The sequence below is a fragment of the Eimeria acervulina genome, genomic scaffold (assembly GCF_000499425.1).
Source record: "Eimeria acervulina Houghton genomic scaffold, Eah_scaff143, whole genome shotgun sequence".
In the NCBI taxonomy this organism is placed as follows: domain Eukaryota; phylum Apicomplexa; class Conoidasida; order Eucoccidiorida; family Eimeriidae; genus Eimeria; species Eimeria acervulina.
In genome coordinates this window covers 9,363-29,395 of record NW_013550243.1, presented here as the reverse complement: position 1 = coordinate 29,395, position 20,033 = coordinate 9,363, and the positions used below count along the sequence as shown (strand labels likewise).

The following is a 20,033-nucleotide window of genomic DNA, read 5'->3' as shown; positions in this document are numbered from 1 at the left end:
GTGAGGGCTGGCGGGGAGGAACGTCACTTCTGCTCTATTCAGGCACTGAAAATAGTGTAAAATAAACAAGGTCAAGGGCAGTCAAGGGCAGGAAGTGCAAAGGACTGCGGCTGCTGCTGCTGCACTGCCCCTGCTGCAGCAGGAGGCGCGACCCGGCTGCTGCAGGCGTTTTGTATGAGTACCCTGCAGCGAAGCCCGTCGTTGCTTGCTGCTATTGTCTTGAGGCTTTGGCCCCATAAGAAGTATTCAAAAGCCGCTTATGGAGTGCATGCAGTCCTTTTAGTGTACAGACAGCGAGAAGGGGAGCCCCGCGTGAACTGTAGCTGTTCCTGCTGCGGCTGCCGCCGCCGTGGGGCCTGCTGCCATTTTGCCTCTCCCTCCAGGCCCAGTTGAGAAGGTCTAACCACTCTTCTTTGTATTTACATAATAATAACGATTTGACCCTATTCGAATGGGATGGTATGAGCCTTGAAATGCCACTCCTTTATGCAGACGCACATGCACTGCCGAAGGCTGGCTCCAGAGCCCAGACCAGGCCGCCGTTGAGGCCCCAGACCGTCAGTACGCACAACGGGCCCCAGAAGATACATGTCCTCCTTGTGATGAGTCTCCTTCTTGTTAAATATCCTTAATACGCATTGTTTCTTCCACAATTTCCCATTGGGCCATCTGCGCTGTGCGGTCAGTACGGGCCTCGCGACCGCCGTGCCCTCTGAGGCGGGCGGCAGACCGGGGGCCCCTGGAGGTCCCACCCTCACCAATGCATGCGCTTTCCAGAAGGGGACTCATTTGACATGAAGCATGCATTGTCTTAATTCGTACTAAGCTTAATTTTGCGCTCTTTGGGCTGCCCGAAAGGCCCTGCATGGACTCCTGGTGGTCGTGGGCCAAAGGAGCTGTTGAATGCTCCTTCGCCGCTTCAGACCCGCCTCTTCTCTTGCCACACAAAGTTTTAGTGGCCCCAGCTTCTTCAGTCCTCAAATACATAGCCTGAAGAGTAGCTGGAGTTGTACGGGTTCCCCCGTGCGCCGCAGAAAAAGGTGACTTTAGGCGTCGGCCATGCAGCAGCAGGAGCAACAGCAGCAGCACCAGCAACAGCCATAACACCGGCAGAAGCTCACGACAGTTTCATCCGGCGATGCTGGCATATGGGGCTTCCTTGGAGGAGATTCCTCCGGTTAAGGAGGTAATCCTGGAAGTGCGGATGGCCCACATGGAATTCAATGCCGAGGCCGTCGCCCGCCTTGAGAACAAGAGCAAAGTAAGCTAGGATACACGCTGATTTGTTTTGGTTTATGAAGAGCAGTAATATAGACGGAAACTTCCCTCAGGTCATGTGGCTAGCCCTATGTGCCTAGGAAGAACGAGCACGAGACCGGGAACCTGGACCAGCGGCAACGGATGCTAGGGCTGCTGCTGCTCGATGCATGAGCCGCTGAGATATTTACACTGACACAAAAATTGGCAATAGGGTCAGAGATATGTAGAGCAGCGGCAGGCACACCTGGGTGCCTCCGTAAAGGCACGCTTGCACGCTGTGAATTCCTTTCTTACCGCAGCTCTCCATTGCCGTCATGTACAAGGGGGAGGACCTGGCTCAGGCCTGCAGTGATGGTCGGCGTGTTTCCTACAAGATGTTTAGGAAAAAGATAGACGACACCTCGGTGGGTGCATGCATTACCTGTACTGTTGCAGTCTTCCTGCTGTTGATGCAGAAAGCGTCACCCGCCCGCTGCAACCGAAAAGCTAGCCAGCGAAATGCATCTGGGGGGTGCCCTCCCGTCGCCGTTTTTGCTACAAAATAAATAGAATTTTTCGATGTGCTTGCATGCAGGTCACTCTAACTCTCAACAGCACCTTCCAGCTTCCTTTCAGCTCTGCTTTTCCCATGGCCACCCCAAGTCTGGAGCTCTATGTGATGATGGTGTGCTCTTCTCGTCTTTTTATCTTAAAATCAGAGCTTTTGCCCCTTCCCTACTCGTGCTACCATCCCTATTGTTTCGTCAAGGTGTCTGTCTCTCGGGCGCTTTGTTGGCGGGCCATGCCTATCTCCGCCTGCTATTTCTATGTGCTCAGGAGAATTTATCTGATCTCCGTAAGTGTGTTGCGAGTGCAAGGATCTCTCTGGGGAGGCGCTGCAGAAGTCTTTCCTGGCTTCTACGGACAAACAGTTACAGCCTATACTTAGGCACTAATTCGGCACGAGAAGCAGGTGGGCTTTGTTGAGCTTCCATCGCATGAACAGGGCATGAAATGGGGCTGCGTAAAGCGCGGCGGAACGGCAACGCATATGCGCTTCGCAGAGGACCTCTCAGTGTCCCTCACACTGTAAACTTTGCTATCTCATGCATGCTTCAAAGCGGAAGCGACGTGTGGAGGCCATGCATATACTTCTGCGAGGCCTCGCAGGCACTGTCCTCATGAATGTGGGCCTCTGTCACACGGTCGTCCGAACCAAGAGCTTTAGCTTCTACTGGAACCAAGAACTGCGCCTGGGTATAAAAGAACCCAAACACGTTCGGTATGTTTTCCAACAACAAAGTTTTCCGTGGAAAGCGTCCAATTTCTGACTTTGGTTTAATGGTAGGAATGGCCACTATCGAGCGCACTGCACCATTAGGAAGCCTTGAAACACTCGGAACGCTTTCGGCGTTAGCCTGCAGCAGGGACTCTGGCTTTTATTAAGTGGTATAATTGCGATTTTATGCTTAATATCCGCTCAGACAACTGCCAGATCTACTACCGAGTACTGAGGTGGATGCCCGAGCCACGCTTGCCATCTTAAGGCGAACGCGAAAGAGCCTCGTGGAGCAACGAATTTCCGCCGTTTCGGTTGTACGTTCTCATTCTGTTAGTGGCTTCACTTAGCAGTCACAGAGCTCTTGTCTCGTCACAGGGTTTTGTGTCTCGCTGGCACTGCTGCAAGAACTTGGCTTGAGAAGCTGCGTTGACGTTGTGGCATTTGCAGCCAATATCAGGAGAGCCGGAGTTCGATCTCAAGGGCCTCACTTCTCACATTGACGAACTCCTTGTTCAGATGGAGCGAGACGGTGTTGTTGTGGTCCCCATGATTACGAGGTTGAAGGCAGGTTAGTGAGTGATTGAATAACTTTTGGGGCAATCCTGACAGTGGGTTTTTTCCCCCTAGACGACATGCACATGGGGTTGTTTTTTTGGGAAGTAGACTTGTTCCATTCCGCAAGCAACGCGATGAGGTGTTGGTGGATTGATGCCCTATGGCCTGTCGCAGGGGACTGCTCTGCCGGGCGTTTCACTTCCTTTTTCTTGGATAGCCATCCCTACCGTATCCTTTCGACCACCCCTATCCCTTTTTTTAGCCCTGACACGGTTGTCAGGGCGATGGATGGTTGCATATGTGAACGGACAAGCACACACGGTGAGCTCCGCTTGCCCCATACGTCAGTGAGTCTTCAGATCGTTTTTAGGCGCGCGTGCTGTGTGCTTGCCCACCTCTTCATTCGTCTTTCGACAAATGCCAATGCAGGATTTTTGGGATGGGACCGATGCGCCACGAATACTTTCGATTATCTCTTGGACAGAGCAGCCCTTACGGGTATCCCAGCCTCCGTGAAGTCGGGCATCTGTCTGGTACGGATACGATCCTGGCTGGTGTCACTTTCCATGCTATTTGTCCGCAGCAGAGACACTCATTTCGTGAGCAGCAGATGAATTGAGATCTGATGACCGTTCTTTTGCATACAACTGTTCGCATTTCGCTCTACGCGTTCCTTCTGCAATCAGGCAGCGGCCACCCGATTGCACAAGTGCATCCTCAACACCTGCCAAGCCGTATGCTGCGCGTCGACCTACTCCTTTTATGCAGCTCAGTATGCAGTACAGATTTTGGAAGAGGTGGTCTTCGAGCCCACTGCCGACTCCCTGCTCATTGTAAACTGCCATGGCCCTGCCGCAACGAGTTAAATAGGTCCACCGTAGCGTAGGCGCTACAGAAGAGCTTTTTTGGGGGGATGTAAAAGGGCTATCAATGTTTTGCCTGCAGTAGCAGCCCGTGAGCCCGCATTCTGCATCTGGTATTTATGCATCCTCATGCTTGCAGGGATCTCTGCCGTTCGACAGGACCCAAGACGACAATCAGGCGCAAGAAAAGGAGCAACAGCACAGTGAAGGCAGTAGCGAGCGTAGCTTTTCAAAGGATAAACTCGAAGAAAAGCCACGCCTACCTTCCGTGAAGCATTCACACCTTAACGAGATCCGGAGCAGCTTGGACAAATGGAGAGAACGCTGTCATTTCCGGAGACTCCCATCAGAACATCCCCTTCGCATATTTGCCCTGTTCAAACGCGATCAAGTCAGCTTCCGTGCTTACGCCTGCATTAGGCCGTGCCCTGAAAGGTAGAAAGTTCCGAATCTGCGTAACGGGCTCATGGGAGGCCATTTGATGCCAAGATGAATGGTGCTCCGGGACTGGGCAACGTGCTGGTAGAAGGCTATGTGAAAGTTCGGTACACGGATGGCTACAGGCTACTGTTGCTGCAACTGTGGTATCTGCAGCTGTTTGTGAGCGAGCAAGCCATTGGTCGATCCCGCTCAGGACTTCTGTTGGCGGTTCTCGTTTTGGGAGATGAAAAGGTGGATATGGAAGAAGCAAGCAAGTTCGTTTTCACGCGCAGCCCCAGGGACGCTGGCGATCAAGGCGCAGCCAACCGTTGGCTGGTCTATACTAAGCTTACCTGTCCGTTGTATTCTGCTGCGCATATTTGCTCGCAGGGTTTACGGTGTAGAGATTCAGGCGCAGCGGACGATGAACGACGCAATTGTCGAATTAAAGAGGCAATCCGCCGAAGGCACTGTAAATGGAGCGCTGTTGCTTCTGCCTGCTAAAGGAGAAGGAGTTTGTTACATCCATTAGGCCACACCCCTTTAGCAGCAAAACATGGTATGACAGGCAAGCATCATATGTGTATTTAATGGTTGCAGGCTGAAGGGTCCAAGAACCTAAGACTGACGAGCTTAACTCCCGTGCTTATGACCGGTGAGCCTCAACGCTTTTCCCGACGCAGCTCTCTGTTCCCCCCAAATCGGCACTATTGGGATAGAGCGTGGTTGGCTTTTCAAGTATTCATGCACACCATCCTCCTCCGGGTCCACCGGCTCGCAACGCGAAGGAAATACATGTTTTTCCTTGTACGTGCGTTTTTTCCATTCAGCCGTGGACTATAAGGGCTTCCGAGTCGTTGTAATTCCGTTGCCTGAGTCCGTACCAGAAGTCATTGCATGGCCTCAGCCCCTATCAGCTCGTGTTCGCCACGTGAGTCACTAAATGTGCTCGAGATTTTGTAATAGCATTGAATCCCACTGGCTTTTGTGCCGGCACAGGCTTGCCTCAAAGTAACAGAGCATGGGGGCACGTCGGCATCTCTGTTCTGCAGGAAATCTCCTTTATCGAGAACAAGCTCAACGTTTGCAATTTGTTGAAGCCTATTTCACCTCAAAACCCTCCTCGTGACACGACACTTCTTTTGTCAGTCAAAAACAGAGGCATTGACATGATGATGCTCTACCGAGTAAGTCTGAACAGTCCTTCCGGGCTGCATTCCTTCCTGAGTTCGCACAGGATCCCTACGTCTTTGGCCTGCTCTCGCTGTCACAGACATGCTACGCACTGCCACTTTTTTCTGGGAAGGAAGCAAAAGGCTCTCTTCCATCTATCTCCCAGCGCCTCCGATCTGTTCCCTTTGAATATTCCGCTGACATGGAAATGGCCTTGAAGAATTGTCAACAAATTTCCCAACAGGCATCAGTTAAGGTCAGCTGGACTGACTGAAGGTATTTAGTGTTACCCGAGGCTGTGCGTAGATATCTAAAGCAAAATACAGCAAGAACATCTTCGCCTTGGTTTATTTTTAGTACGCCCGCTTCTGCCTCGCCCTGACATGCTTTTGCCGCACCCTTGGGTTTCTTCGCCATGCAGCCGACTGTTCCCGGCCAAGCTTATCAGGATGCGATTGTTCGTTCGCCCTTTAGTCGCTTGTACGCCCCTATGGACGAACTGTAAGACTTCCATGCTGTTTGAGATGTGGCCCAAGAAATGCCACCGATCGCTTGGATCCATATATTCTGGAGTGAAACCCGCCTCAGGTTTGGGCTAAGAATGTGCATGCATTTGCTCCTGATGCAGCGTTCACTTTATTACCCACTCGTACAGCCGCTCTTACAGAGGCAACGTCGAGCCTGTCGCCTGCGGAAGTGGGCTCCCTGGGAGGAAGGCCCAGCGTCTGGGGACACTTGTCAAGTCGGTCATCCTCGACGAGTAGGTCGCTGGCTCTTGCGCCATACGTTCACGTTTTTGAGAAGCAATTCACTAGTGCTGGGTCTAGTTCATATCAAACCGCACTAACTACACAGTGGCGTGTTCTGGGGGCGCTTGTTGCAGTGCGATTGCTGAATTGGAACGAATGGACCCTTACGGCCCATACGACTCAATATCCTTGACGAGCTACCTTCACCGACGCGGCATTAACATTCGCCTTTTGGGTGCGCTGGAGGACAACACGCCAGTTGCCTGATTCAAGTTTTCGAAATGCAGTTGGCCAGTTTACTTCCGGGCCTGGGGAGCACAGTGGTGTGGTGTGGTGTGACCGTTTGTTGCTGTGCGTATTCATCTACTTATGTGTTTTTTCTAAGGCACAATGTGTAAACGGACACGAAGTCCGTGGCTCCAGCATATGCTTCTCGTGGAAGTCGTCGGCAAGTCAACTTCTTTGATGCCCAAATTAGTGGTTGGCTGAGAGGCCCAAGCACCTGCATCTGGAGCGTATAGTGAAGGTGTAATCTGCTTGTGTATTTTATCTGTGCTTATGTGTATGTGTGGGCGTTTGTGACTGTTTTCTTGTAGCGCGAACTCTAAAACAGCTGCTGAAAGGAGTGTTCCGCCGACTGGTGTTTTGCACAAATCTGGAACTCCAGGCCTCTGGGACGACGAAAGTTTCCGGTGACTATACTGCTGTGTGTTTAAACTTAAGCGTGCATCTATTTACTAAACGCATAGGAAAGGACATTGCGGGGGAGCTCCTGCTCAGTTTTAACTGAATTTGTTTTATTTCGTTAATGCAGAAGCAATAGGCACTCTACTGCGGGTGGGGAGCCGCGAGGGAGAAGGCGTATATAAGGTAACTGTCTCAAATTAAGTCATGGATATATGGATGCTTGCGCCAATGATAATGTAGCTTGTTTCAACAGTGCCTCAAAATTAAGTCATGGATACACGGATGCTTGCGCCAATGATAATGTAGCTCATCTCAACAGTCACAGCTAATCACTATGTTGGCAGCAGTTTTGGCACTGCTACTCGAGTGCTACTGTGTTGCAGGCAGCCAGTGACGACGATGGAGAGAGTGTGGCTAACAGTGACGACTCGTACTATGAAGGTTTGGTTAGGGGGCAAGGTGAGCTCCTGTTCAGCTTAAGTTGATTCGCTAACCTGAGTGCACGTGACTTCTCCGCTCCACCGGAGTCGATCGGGCTTTTTTTCTCAGTGATATGCTGTCTTTCGTTTACTATATTTGTGTTCTTTGCAGACGGAAGGGTAAGGTACACCAAGGAGTCGCTGCTGAGAGAGAAGTTTCTGCAGCTCCCACTTTCTGTTGCCGCTCGCTTGCTGGATGACTCCCCCTACTTGTTAGACTTGACGAGGCATAAATTTCGCGTCTTCTTTTGGTAAACACCTCGGTCATGTAGCTGCATTAAGACTGAATGGCCAACACTGCCAACGCAGCGCTGCAATCGCGGCGCCGGGCTGTAAGACGTTCCATCCTGGAGGGTGTATCACATTCCACCAAACTTGGCAACGCGTTGTTATTCGCGTCCCACTGTGTACTTCAGGACGGATCTTGTGGCTCTGAACTTGTTTAACGTGGCCCTTGGATCCTGCATGGAGTCTCATGAATTCTGGAGAAACTTTCTAAGCCGCAGGTGCAGCATGCTCCCTCTACTAGGCCGTACAGTTTTCCCGTCTCCGCACTCTGCAGCTAGTAGCTGGACAGACGTCACAATGTGTTGAACTCCCAGTATTGTTGACATCATGCCCGACTGCCGCTACTGTGTACCAGGTGTTCTGAGCTATTTGATGTTGAGGCGTCGATGGTGCGGCGACATAGAATTTACCTGCCAGCCCTGTACATATCGCTGCAGGTATGTCAGGTCCCTCCCAAAGTTCAGGGGCCAACATGAGTAACCCTGATTTGAGGTGCCTCCACTGGACGAATCCCGCCTGTCGCGATGATGGTTTCTGAAATGCTGTTACTGCAGCACCACTGCGGCATTAGCTTCTTTCCTTGCGCGGCCACTCTTGGAAGGATGCTGGACAAACCATTTCCCCTCATGCCTTCTCACATTCGAGTGAGTTATGGAGGCCTACAGATTATTCATGAGCGGCATGAGGATCCAAGGAAGCTGGCGAATGCAACGAGTAGTACAGAGGCAGCTAGTTTTTTGGGGACTATTCACTTAATTATGGGTGCGCTGATGCCTGCAGAGTTGGATGCCGAAGCTTTCGCGCTCTGTCACCGTTCCTAGCTCTCTTCCACTCCTATCCCTTGTTCGAGATCCATCAAGGCTGCCACTAGCTAATCCATCATGCTCAACTGTCATTCAAAGCCCTTCTCCAGCCCAGACCGTCGTGTCACGGCTAATCGGTCATGTAGTATTCCAGTGCAGTAGCCCTTTGTGGCACACGCGAGCGGAAATCAGGAAGGGCCTGAGCGCATGCACTGTTGCCTCGATGTACAGCACCACCCAGGGCCATCCTCTGCTGATTGCACAGGCAAGCATTCAGTTACCCTCGTCCCGCCTCTTCATGGGGGAAAGCTGGTTTATTTCTTCCTACTGCGCCGACCGTATTTTCAGTGGAAAATCAGTGCGTTGATGTGTCCGCAATGACAACAGGATTCTTGGGATGCAGAGGAGGCAACTGTGGAGCTCGTGGGCGTTGCTCTGAGGTAACACCACCAACCCCTTGCAAAATAATTGTTCCACTGGCAATCTTGGAAGGCGTTTGGGACTAACATCTGCTCCCTTATCTCGGACTGCATGCGCACGCAGATATGAGGCTTGGGACGTCGGCCTCTTGCTGGCTCAACGTTGTATCCTGCAGTACCCTGAGGCCCATGCAGCATCTGTAAGGATCCCTTCCACTGCCCATCCCATTTCATTCTGCAACTCTTCTTTTTGGTTATAAAATGAGCAACCTTCCTCAGATATTTGACTCATTTGGACGAATAGGAAGTGCGCAGCATGCGCCCATGCCTTTTCAGCTTGGGCGAATACTCCGGGTACTTTTATATTCTAGTTTGATGTAACGGGGCGCTGACTGCCTGCTGAAGCTTTTGGTTTTAGGTACCGGCCCGTCTGCTGCTTCTTCTGGCAGCGACCCATGGCTCGGAGAAGCCCCCTCCTAGCTCCCAGCTTGCAGCCACTACCTACCGGATTCAGCGTTTACTTTTATACCACTGGGGAGGCCACCATCCAGCCGCTCTAGACGTGACTGTTGCACAAGCTTGGTAGGCCAACCCTCAAAATATATTGGAAAGGATATCTGTGCTGCAATCGTAAACATTACGACATTACCACAAACCTGGCTTTAGTTTGCACTGTGAGCTTTCCTCTGTCGCACTCGTAGTATGACTTTCACCAGTGTAGCTGGTGGAGAACTGAGGCAAGAATGGTTCGGTATTACATTTGTTTTGTCGTACCTCCAGGCTGTCATATCTTGGGCGCGACTGGCGGGAGTGCATATCCGGGCTGCAAGCTGCGGTGTCGCTGAGTGCAGCTCTCTCTGTTTCTCAAAACTCCGAGGACGTAAGTACCATGCTCACACCGATGGTTAATATCTCATTAGAGGTGCGAAGGCCACACGCTTGATGGTGTTTGTGCTCACTACGACCTTCCTTTGTTTGGTGCTTTGCTGTGGCGGGGATGCGCAGCTCACGAGCCTTAAGCTGCTCCTTGCCGTGATTGCAACAGATGAAGCTTCCAAAGTAAGCGGTCATGCGCACTTGCGCAGTTTAATGCAGATCTATCGCTCGCTGCGTAGACAATTCCTGCACCAGAGAGCTGGTTCTGTCCCCGTGCTTTGTCCGAAGGTCCCGGCTGGGATACCGCCGGCGCCGATCAATCCAAAAATGGCCGGCCTCCTCAGGATGCTTGCGCAGTGCAAGCTTGTTCTCGCTTTTGGCCGCCGCAGCGCACTACGTAGGGTCCGTAGTAAGAGCATTACAAGGGGCATTAGCCACTGTGCTTGTCTTGCTAACCGTTCGACTCTTCCTCGGCTTCCAGCTAAAGTTCCAGAGTACAATATTTATGGAGAGGTCCGCTTCTGCTACAGGACTTGGTAACGGAGGAGCAGAAAGCTCTGATGGCGAATGGCGCATGTTTGATGCTGCAGTGGGCTTTGGATGCCTACGATTTTCATTTTGTAGGATTTCCCCTTTTTCCAAAGCAATACTCTCAGAGTCGTCAGCTGACTCTTCGGTCTCTTGCCGATCCGGCACGTGTGATTTTTGCAGCAGTTAGTTCATTGTTTCTGTTTTTGAAGGGAACCAGGCATGTGTTGACGATGACAGCGGCGCGAGAGTTCTCGTTGTCGTTGTTGTTACTCATTGAATCAAGAAAAAACGACGCTGGCGGCACCATTTTGCAAAGAGGAGTAGAAATTGCGACCAAAACTTTGCAGGTATGTTACCCATTGGCCATATTCGTTCCGCGTGCACTTTTTCGCCAGTTTGGTGAGCCGACTCCAATGTAGTATAAGAGCTTGATTGTGCCTTTGCACATTCAAGGATACAAATATGCATTGCTTTGCTTTGCCTGTTTCGATCAGTGGCAGACCATTATCCTCGGGAAGAGCCACTTAGAAACGCTAGCGACAGGTATTCTATGAGGTTTCTTTCAACCCCTGTAGGGCCAGAACTCACTTACAAGGCTCTTGGCTAGCAGGATATGCATGAAGTGACTGAGAAGGACGAAAAAACTCTTACGCGACATGATGTCCTTATTCTCTTACAGGGCAGCTGCTTGCCGTCCTATTGGCAAACCAGGGCCGATACCGCCGTTGCATTGCTATGTACGAGGCTGTAATTCGCAACGCATTTAGCAGGTATGTGCAGCATTGGGAGGATAGCAGAGTCCTGCTCAATAAGGAGAGTTGGAACTACCAAAGCATGCTTGCGTGGTGCTGAGTTGATCTGCAGGTTAACTCACAAGCCCTCTTTGCGTCGCTACAGACCTGATAACGAATTTTCAAGGTAATGCATGGCCTCATCTCGCATTGTCAGCCAGAGGAGTACCAACATTGTGCTGCACACTTAGAAAAGTTCCCATCCACGGAAGGCCTATTTGGCATCTTCTCTGTCTCAAACCTCTTCCTGTGCTAGTTCTACGCCTTAAACTGTCGTCTGCAGAGTCTGTTGGTGCCTTCCTGACCCCTATTTTTACGGCATTTTTGAGACGATACGACCAATAAACAGGTTTTTTTCAAAAGTCAAGTTTGTTTTGCCCAGCCTGGATGACGAGCAGGGCTTAGTATCACTAAACCAAAGAAGTGTGCCCACGCGTGGAAATGCAAACCGTCGAAAGCACTCGCACGACAATTCAGAGCGAAAGCGTTGACTCTACCCGTTTCCATCTGCTATCATCTTCCACAGTCTACGTATTCCTCCGGTCTGTCTAATGTATGCCGCCTGTTGCAACAGAGACTCCATTAAACCATATTAAGGCACCCCATGTCTCGGCATCAAGCGTCAATGAAGCTAAACAGGGAACAGGGGAAGAGAAACATGACGCTGCATCTGCTACTACGCAAAAGGATGTTTCAAAAGCAAACATGATCCAGCTGGACCCTACAGATCATCCTATATTTCGTAAGCTTGATATAGCGGCTAGTACCTCGGAAATGGGGAGATTGTAGTTCACGATAGTGATGTCCAAGTAGGGCTTCATACCCATCAGAGGATCGAATGCGGCTAGCTATAAACACATTCATTCTCATTAGTGCTAGCAGAGCAGCTACTGTGGTGTTTCTAATTTGTGTGTCGTGCTATGCAGCCTCTATGCAATCCAAAGCTGCGAGCGACATGGTCAGTCCTGTCATCTCGGACTTGGTAAGCGACATGTTCGTGGTATACATCAACTTCGCGGCGGATCCGAAACTCGTTTCCAGGCTAGTTTCTCTCTTTCTCCTGCTTGACTACCTTGAAAAGCAAAGTATGCTTCTTCTAAGCGCAACGCCATTTGAAACCATGCGACCCACGGCCTTTACAGCTTGAAAATATGCGGAGCAATGCAGTAGGTGCATTGGACAAAATTTGGCGGACTCGCTGTGAATTCATCTTTGGCAGTTAACCCATCTACGTCCGATGCTTTTCAGGCTTCAAAAATGTTTCCTACGACGTATTCCAAATCGCCTGCACAAAGTCCGGGGGCGATATAACCTCACATTCGTTTCTTACATGGCTGTTGGACCTTTCCGGCACGTGAGGCTTCTTCCTCTTTCTCAGCTACTTTTTTTAAAGTATTTCAACATGTTGCACCTCCCAAACCCGGCGTAGCGATAGCTCGAGCAGCATGTGCCCAGTCAAACACGGATTTCTCCAAGTGGCTCTTCGGTTGTCTTTTGACTTTTTAAACAGGTCGGCCTTGCAGGTTATGGAGTACATTGAGCATTACCCCTTCCGAATCCCGAAAGAGGAGCTTTTCGACCAAGACAGTGACGTCATTTTCCTGCTGTGCCACCCAAGTAAGGTTAAACTTCGCGAGCGCACATGCTTTTTGAAACCGGCTTCAGCAAAGACACTGCTTGGAGCTCAAGACACGCTATTTATATGGTGCAGGGGGAAGAGACAACAAAGGAGCTGCTCACAGTGGCTGCATTATGGACCGCTACCTGGGGCACTTATTGGCAAAGTCGGAAGCAGAAGTTTCGAACGCATGCCAGCTCATCCTTTCAGGTCAGCAAAAGTCGTAGTTCTAACTTTGTAACGGCAAGCCAATCAAAATCGGTTCTTGGAGCGCCCACCGCAGTTGGAATGAAATTTGGAGTGACGATGGAAGCATAAACGGCGTATCCTGGGGGGCTGTGATTGCACTTCAGGGAACTCCAAAAGGCTATCCGAAGTAGCCCAGTCTTACTCGTTCCCCTTGGAAAAGCTCAACAGGGCAGTGTCCAGGCTGAGAGTAATACTGCTATTGCTAGGAAAGTACGAATCTGCCCTAACTATTTGTCCCCCATTGAAATGCAGCCCGCAGGCTGCCGAGTCAGTCCAATGGATAATCTATGCGCGGGTTTGAGACTTCAGGCTGAAGGGAAAAAGTTCCCAGAAGGAAAAAAGAGATGAACCAGATGTTGGCGACATCTTCAAAAGGTGAAGCAGGCTATGCACATGGCGAGGATTGCTTATCGTTACTGGAGACTTCCTGCTGGGACCCCTTGCAGTACAATGAAGCATTCCGCACATTTACGCGCATTCTCGTACCTGTTTCTGAGCTGTAGGAAATCAGTTGAGCACGGTCTCACAAGCCAACAGCTTGAGGAGACGGTTAAAATTGGCGGAAGCTTTTTTGAGCAACTGGCTGAAAATTCAAGTGAAGCATCAAGCCGAACTGAAATGCGGGTAAGTCCCCCCAAATCGAGAAAAGACGAAAAAGCAACTCTCCCCCAGGTCTAATATAAAAAGTGCTAGGATGCAGCATGCGCATTTCCTGCAGCGGCGATATCGTCATTTCTTGGCTCATGTTCGCACGACTCTCCGGCTGCCCACGAACCTCAGGTAGGCAGGCGATGTCAGATTTTTTCACCTTTGAAGGCACAACGTTGCTGTTATCCTAAAGCAAAGCTGAGCGCACTGCGCCTTTGACGTGAATACAGGTGTGAAGAGCTGGATATCCTGGCCAATCTTATGTACTACTTCCTTGACATCAGTACGTTCCAAACGTGGTGGGAAAATCGTTACAAAAGCGGCGCGGGTTCGGCGACCCAGCTTTTTCATGGGAAAAAAGTAGATCCCCTTGTGTCAGCATTTGAAGAATTTTAAGCAGTGTTCAAATATTTCCCCCCTGTTGAGCTTAACTCGCCAAATTCCACAGCGTAACAGTAAACTAGCCACTTGACGCTTCATGCACCGTAGGGAAGTGGGCATCCCGAAGAAGAGTCCGGGGCAAAGCGCTCACATCCCTTTGAGCGTGTGAACCGTATCTGAAGTGGAGCAGGCGTTTGGCTTGCAGTCAGTACTAGAGCGCGGGTCATCTACAAGCCACGGCATACCATTCTTGCTTGAAAGGTGGTTCGCCCACGTTCGGTTGCCCAGTGCAAAATAATGCGCTCCTGTTCCCTCATATCCCTCCCTAAATACGCAGTGCGACATAAACGGCTCAACCAACGCAGTTCCTTTCTGTATTATTGTCTTCGCTTTACATGGCGGCATACGCTATGCAATTCGTGTTCGGTTCACCTGCTCACAAAGGTTGCGAGCCTGACGAGTAGCTGTCTCATGCATGTCATATGCGCACAATACCCTCCTAGTGGTCAAAAGCCGTAACGCCGAGAGCTCTCCGAGGGTGCATCAAGAAGTACTGCGCGACTAGCTACGTGGCTGAAATAACGGGCAGTCAGCTAGTGGGAACTTTTCAAACGCCTCAAATAGAACCATAGGGATTCCCACAGGCGGCCGTTCAGATGCTACCTCGTCTTTCACAAAGCCTGGACTATTTTCCGCCACAAACTTTCCATAGTGGAAGGCGCCCTCAAGAGTGGAGCCTGAACTGGGATCAAAATAGCGCCCTTCCCCGTGGGGATGCCCAAACCGCCATTCACCTGAGTGCCTTGCGCCACTCCGGGTAATGCACTCCTGAAAGAGCAGGCACATGGAAACTGAAGAAACGCATACAGGCAACGAAGGTCTTAACTACCTTTGTCCAAGCGACCCCTCACGTCCTCCAGTTAGGCAAGCCATATTACGCCCTTCGGTTGTGCATCATCCAACTGCAAAGGGGCAATAGCTGCCGGTGGCCTGCCGCAAAACGCAAAGATGTTGCATGGTGCAAGCGAGGGCTCGCTAGGCATGGTTGCCTTACTCCGTTCCCATGACGCATGCCACTGATCCACTGGCCTTCGTACACCTCTCCGGTGTCCTTTCGCTTGCTTAGTCCCCATCCGTGAGGTACAATCCTTGCCGAACCTTCCGTCGGCACCACGTGCACGTCTTTACCAACGTCCCTGCCCGTATTACTGCCAATGGAGGGGAACTTTAGATTGCCTAAGTATTTGTCCCCCGTCGGGAAGGTGACACTCCACTCTGCGTCGGGGTCTGGCATGTCGTCTAACCACTGTCCATCCACGGTGATCGTCCCCTCTTCACCCTTCCCCTCACTCACACTCGCGCCCCTCACAACTCCCACAGGGATGGTCAACACTGCAGCTCCATGTCGCATGCCGTTTCGCCACTGACCATCATACAGACAAGAATCCCGGTACAGCATGCTGCCACATCCCTCTGGGAGCAGGGTCTCTGGCTGAGAGAAACACAAGAATGAACCCAACTCAATACACCAGCAGCAAACTATTGGGGGCGCCTTCCCTACAGCGTGTGAGGATTCTTGGGTGGGCAAATGGAGAATGTCTCAACAAACCGTTCTTCTATGACGAACTGGAGAAAACTAGACGGAATGAGTATGGCGTCGCATGGAAATACCTACAACGAACTGCAGCTAACATGCCCGACGGCTTCTTGAAAGCAGGTAACCTACTGAAAGCTCTCCTGTGTAAGTTCTCCCGTCAGCATATACCGCGTTAACGACACCCGTCACCTTCCCGCCTTCAAAACTGCCCCTTATAACGACGCCCTTTCGACACTCCCCAAAGGTCTGTTTTCCTTCGTCCCACGAGATTGACAGTTTACCCAGCCCTTCAAAACGGCCCCTTGCAAACTCTCCCTCATACTCGAGTCCTTCGCGCTGAACATATCGCCCCTGGTTCGCACAATATACAGCACCCCACCAAAGGCCCCGGACGGTGCTGGCACTGCCTGCTCACTGATGTTTTTAGCAGCCGCATAAAACTCTTAAACCAGCTGCTCCGCCATCAGGCGTCAAGCGAAATTCCCCATTACTGTAAACTAAGGGATGCTCAGTCGTTGAAACAGTGTGCGCCAGGCAGTTGCCTCACTCGTCCTTGGTACTTGTTGTCAAAGAATTGGCCCCAGTAGCGCTCTTTACGGGAGTATAAATGACCCTCCCCGCACTTCTTGTTGTGTTGCCACTGCCCCACGTATAAGTACCCTACAGACTCGTGGGCCAGCACCCCGTGTCCATGCCGCTCATCGCTAACCCATGAGCCGTCGTATCTGCCATTCAAGCACACCACAACATTCCAATGCAAGCACTAGGATAGAGTGGTGTGGATAAAGCACGTGCAAAACGTTTAGAGCGTTCCATACGCAACAGCGTGGGTCACAGCATTACCTCATGCCGTCGGCGGAACAGTATACACCATCCCCATGTCTCTGGGATGCCCAGAATTGGCCCTCGTAGCAGTCTCCATTGCTGTACAGATACTTGGCATACCCACTAGTGGGAGGGGGCTGCGAAGTCTCGTGCTTGGCCGAAGGGGCCCCTTCATTTGGCAGCCGGTGCTCAAGCAGCCACGCCTGCGGCTCACCATCACACGTCGGTGTTGTACCTTGCGGAGACGAAATGAGCTTCTGTTATGGTTGTGTCTGCTCACTGTGTTCAATAAATTACGAACCATGAGCAGCTGCTGTGCAAAAAGGGCAAGTTACTTGAAAGTTGTGCGTCTCTGACCATCCCCGGACCCACTCAACGCCAAATGCGCTGAGGCTTTCACCGTCTTCAGACGCTGTGGGAGACAGCTCCTGCAGCAGCAGCTGTCTCGAGCGCTCACGACCAGCCGCAACTGCTGCTCTCCTGCACAATAAGCGAAGCAACCGCCGATGCGCACTTAAAGCACAGCTGAGAAGAAACCACCACACCATGCGTGTCAGGCTTGTACACCAGCTGTCATTGGGTATTCCGCATAGTCTCTTGCCAAGGCAACAAAGTTTCGGCTCACACCTGCAAAGCTGCTCTAGGTGCTGAGCAAACGCTGCACGTATTAAGTCGGCGTGCGCCTCCCAATTCGGATCAAGGAAAGACGAAGGCCCCGTAGCGTCGCTGCTGCTCCTGCTTTCTGCCCGAAAACGGGTTGTGCCTGGGAGGACCCTCTGCCCCAAAGGCCGCTCCGCCGACTTCGCCGCAGCCACACCGGCCACTGACGGGGATATGACTTCCGTGTGGAATCCCTCGGCAGCAGAAGGGTTCCTCGACTTCTTGCCGATGGGGACGCCAGCAGTCGTATGAGTCTGGCGTTCGGCCTGCCGCTCCCACGTCCACCGAATCCGCCCACTTAGCCATCCCCCTCCACCACTGGTGGGAGGGGAATTGCTGGTCAAAGAATCCTCAGATGTGATGTAGCGCTGTTGCTGTTGGTGCAGTTGCCGCTTTGGATCGGTGTCCACGCCGCCCGAGTTGCCTGTCCGGGCTGTATTGCCTTCACGAGTTGTACCATGTAATTCCCGAGATGAGCTACTCTGACTCACTACAGCAGTGTTGTCATCATCTTGTCTTCGCCCTTCCGTTGCCTGACGCCTTGCAACCCCCGTGCGCACAGTCTGCTTTCCCCCGCCCAAGCTGCTGCTACTGTTGCTGCGGCGGCGGTTGTCTCTCGGAGATATAGCTGAGGCAGCCCTCCGTCTGTACTGCGGTAATTCCGCGCCCAACATGCCTGCCCCAGAAGAGTGGAGCCCATGCAGTTCGGAAGTTGTTCCTGGGGGCAGACGGAAGCAGCAGAAAACACGAGAGATTCCGCCAAATCAAAGGACTAAGTATGCTTTGCACTGAAACCCATAGTATTTTGACTTCTGCGGCCCACCGTCTTCCTTTGCCCTGCGAAAGTGAAGGCCGTGTGCTGCCGCGTGACTAGCAAGCGACGAGATCGTTTGCTGCAGCAGGTCTGTCGCATGCCTTGAGATGCTGGTGCTGCCCCCATAGCTAGGGCTCTGCCCTTCCGCGACTCCACTCGGGGAGGACGTTTCCATGACAATACGTCTTGCAAACTGCTGCTCCCAAGCCGTCAAGCACAACAGCGGCTCCAAAGATGCATTCTTCACCTCAACAGTTAACGCGTCGACGTTTACTGAAAAGCGAAAAGGCATATTCCAAGCTTCTCTAACTGCTGCCCCAGGTTCTTGGACCCTCGGAATTCTGGTGGCGCATAGGGGATATGGTAATCACTGCCACTGCAAGAAAGGCAACATCCGTGTAAACTTGCCTACAATGTCTGGCTTGGCCACTGGGTGAGTCAAGAGTGTCGGGTTGTTCGAAGAAATTAGGAACGCCCGTTTCTGCAGCAACAGGTCGTCCACGAGCTCCAAAGGCAAGATGGGGAAGAACGCTGAGCGCGCCTCAAAAACTCTGAATGGCAGCCCGTGACGTTTCCACCGGTACTCGTGCTCGCCAAAACCGTCGCTGGAAAACCCACATGCCAATCCCGCTGCAGAGTCAGTGCTCGCAAAAAAGGGCACAAGCACCCCATCGTAGGGGAGTTCGGCTTTTGCCAGGGCAACAGCATCGAGCGCTGCCGCCTTTACCAGATTCAATTCTCCCCTACGGCTGTCGCTCGACCCCCAAGGACGGCAGCACACAACGTCACCAACTCTGGAGTTGCTTCTTTTGCTAAGATCTGTAGTAGGACCCATCTGCCAGTCATCCACCCCAGCTCAAGGACAGTGTGGTGGGGGGCAAATGGAATGGCACTAACTGCTTGGGGAATAAGACAGTACCTGGAAGTAAAGAAATGAAGGAGAGGACGGCAGTGGAGGCCCTTGACGCGTCGCACGAGTAAAACAGAATTTTTTTCTCGAGCAGCAGAGCCTTGACAAGAACTAGGAGCTGCCCTGCGCCCCCATCACACGCCGCGGTACACTGGACAGATCGATCCATATTTCTGCTTTCCAAGTAACTCAGGCATGAAATCTGCCATGCAGCAGCTGTGGCAAGAAGCTGAATGATGCGGTTTGTCGTACGTGGAGTGATGGCCATGATGAAGGGTGGCAAGCCTGCCTCAAGGTTGAAAGTGATCTCCGTGTATCTCATGAGGTGAAAGTTGACAGTGTTCAGCTGGTCGTATAGCTGAACAAGCACCTGAGTAGGCAGCCCCGAGGAGTGAAGGCGCCCCGGGGAACTTGATGCAGCTCCTTCCATAAGTTCGAAGAAAGCCGCTGTGACGGGCAGCAGGCGAAACAGCAAAAGGCCCCAAAAGGGGACACGCGCCACCACGCAAACGGCGCACATTCCCTGGGCATCGTCGGGCGCAGATGGGTCCCACTACAAAATTTTGCACACACAGGTCCACACACACATTTCCAGTGTACTACCCAAAGGTTTACAAACCATTCGGCAGGCTGCAGTATAGCAGAGGAGACCCCTGCCCCCAGTGCGTCTGGGGGCTATGCGTCAGACAGTATACACGCAGAAGTGCAACAGTTCATATGGCTCTGAGACAACACAGGCACCATCAGCCAATCTCACGCACGACGCCTCAGGGCCCCTAATGTAGCTGTTCCTACCAAACGCTCTCTCTGGACAGAGTAGCATGAAACGCCGAAGACATAACTGTTGTTTTTCGCCACCGGCACGGTAAAGAAAATGTGCGATGAGAGCCGCTGGTCAGTAGAGATCTCGCCTTCCCAGTCACGTGACCCTGACCCTAGACGGGTTCCCTGTAGGTGGCCCCTAGTTGGGGCCCCTTCTGGGAGGGCAAACTTTTCCACCCATTGCAGAAGAGTCGTCTCGCTGGCCTCTCCCCCCCAAGAAAATGCCCCGGAGCCTCCGTCCTCTGGCTGTCCTCTCCACAAACAACGCTGCAAACGCAGCGGAAATTACTCAGAAGGATTCGGGTGCAGTCCAAAGCCACAGGCTAGCATACGGATACCGCTCCCTTGAGTATC

The 20,033-nt window shown here is 51.9% G+C and overlaps 3 protein-coding genes across 3 annotated transcripts; 1 reads left to right on the top strand and 2 right to left on the bottom strand.

Annotated features, from left to right (window-relative positions):
* Positions 1-1,138: 1,138 nt before the first annotated feature.
* EAH_00020650 (hypothetical protein, conserved) lies at positions 1,139-14,066 on the top strand (the record flags this gene model as incomplete). The annotated part of the gene is made up of 42 exons (XM_013397146.1): positions 1,139-1,261; positions 1,560-1,614; positions 1,835-2,095; positions 2,410-2,521; positions 2,724-2,835; positions 2,969-3,089; positions 3,357-3,397; positions 3,763-3,909; positions 4,079-4,330; positions 4,534-4,634; positions 4,750-4,831; positions 4,960-5,014; positions 5,190-5,290; positions 5,412-5,546; positions 5,633-5,788; positions 5,954-6,033; positions 6,161-6,292; positions 6,416-6,516; positions 6,667-6,761; positions 7,352-7,427; positions 7,560-7,698; positions 7,864-7,953; positions 8,091-8,172; positions 8,290-8,379; positions 8,926-8,978; positions 9,082-9,157; positions 9,376-9,539; positions 9,738-9,837; positions 9,963-10,016; positions 10,364-10,711; positions 10,859-10,907; positions 11,044-11,134; positions 11,229-11,282; positions 11,439-11,578; positions 11,730-11,897; positions 12,082-12,240; positions 12,404-12,509; positions 12,666-12,860; positions 13,332-13,397; positions 13,526-13,646; positions 13,741-13,802; positions 13,901-14,066. The coding sequence occupies 42 exons, from the start codon at positions 1,139-1,141 to the stop codon at positions 14,064-14,066; spliced, it is 4,911 nt and encodes a 1,636-aa protein (XP_013252600.1).
* A 546-nt stretch (positions 14,067-14,612) lies between these two features.
* Positions 14,613-18,239, bottom strand: EAH_00020640 (MORN repeat-containing protein, putative; the record flags this gene model as incomplete). The annotated part of the gene is made up of 7 exons (XM_013397145.1): positions 14,613-14,879; positions 15,106-15,543; positions 15,817-15,999; positions 16,196-16,373; positions 16,809-16,953; positions 17,075-17,851; positions 17,957-18,239. The coding sequence occupies 7 exons, from the start codon at positions 18,237-18,239 to the stop codon at positions 14,613-14,615; spliced, it is 2,271 nt and encodes a 756-aa protein (XP_013252599.1).
* Positions 18,240-18,314: 75 nt separating this feature from the next.
* Positions 18,315-19,377, bottom strand: EAH_00020630 (hypothetical protein; the record flags this gene model as incomplete). Its single annotated transcript, XM_013397144.1, has 2 exons — positions 18,315-18,702; positions 18,845-19,377. The coding sequence occupies 2 exons, from the start codon at positions 19,375-19,377 to the stop codon at positions 18,315-18,317; spliced, it is 921 nt and encodes a 306-aa protein (XP_013252598.1).
* Positions 19,378-20,033: the final 656 nt, after the last annotated feature.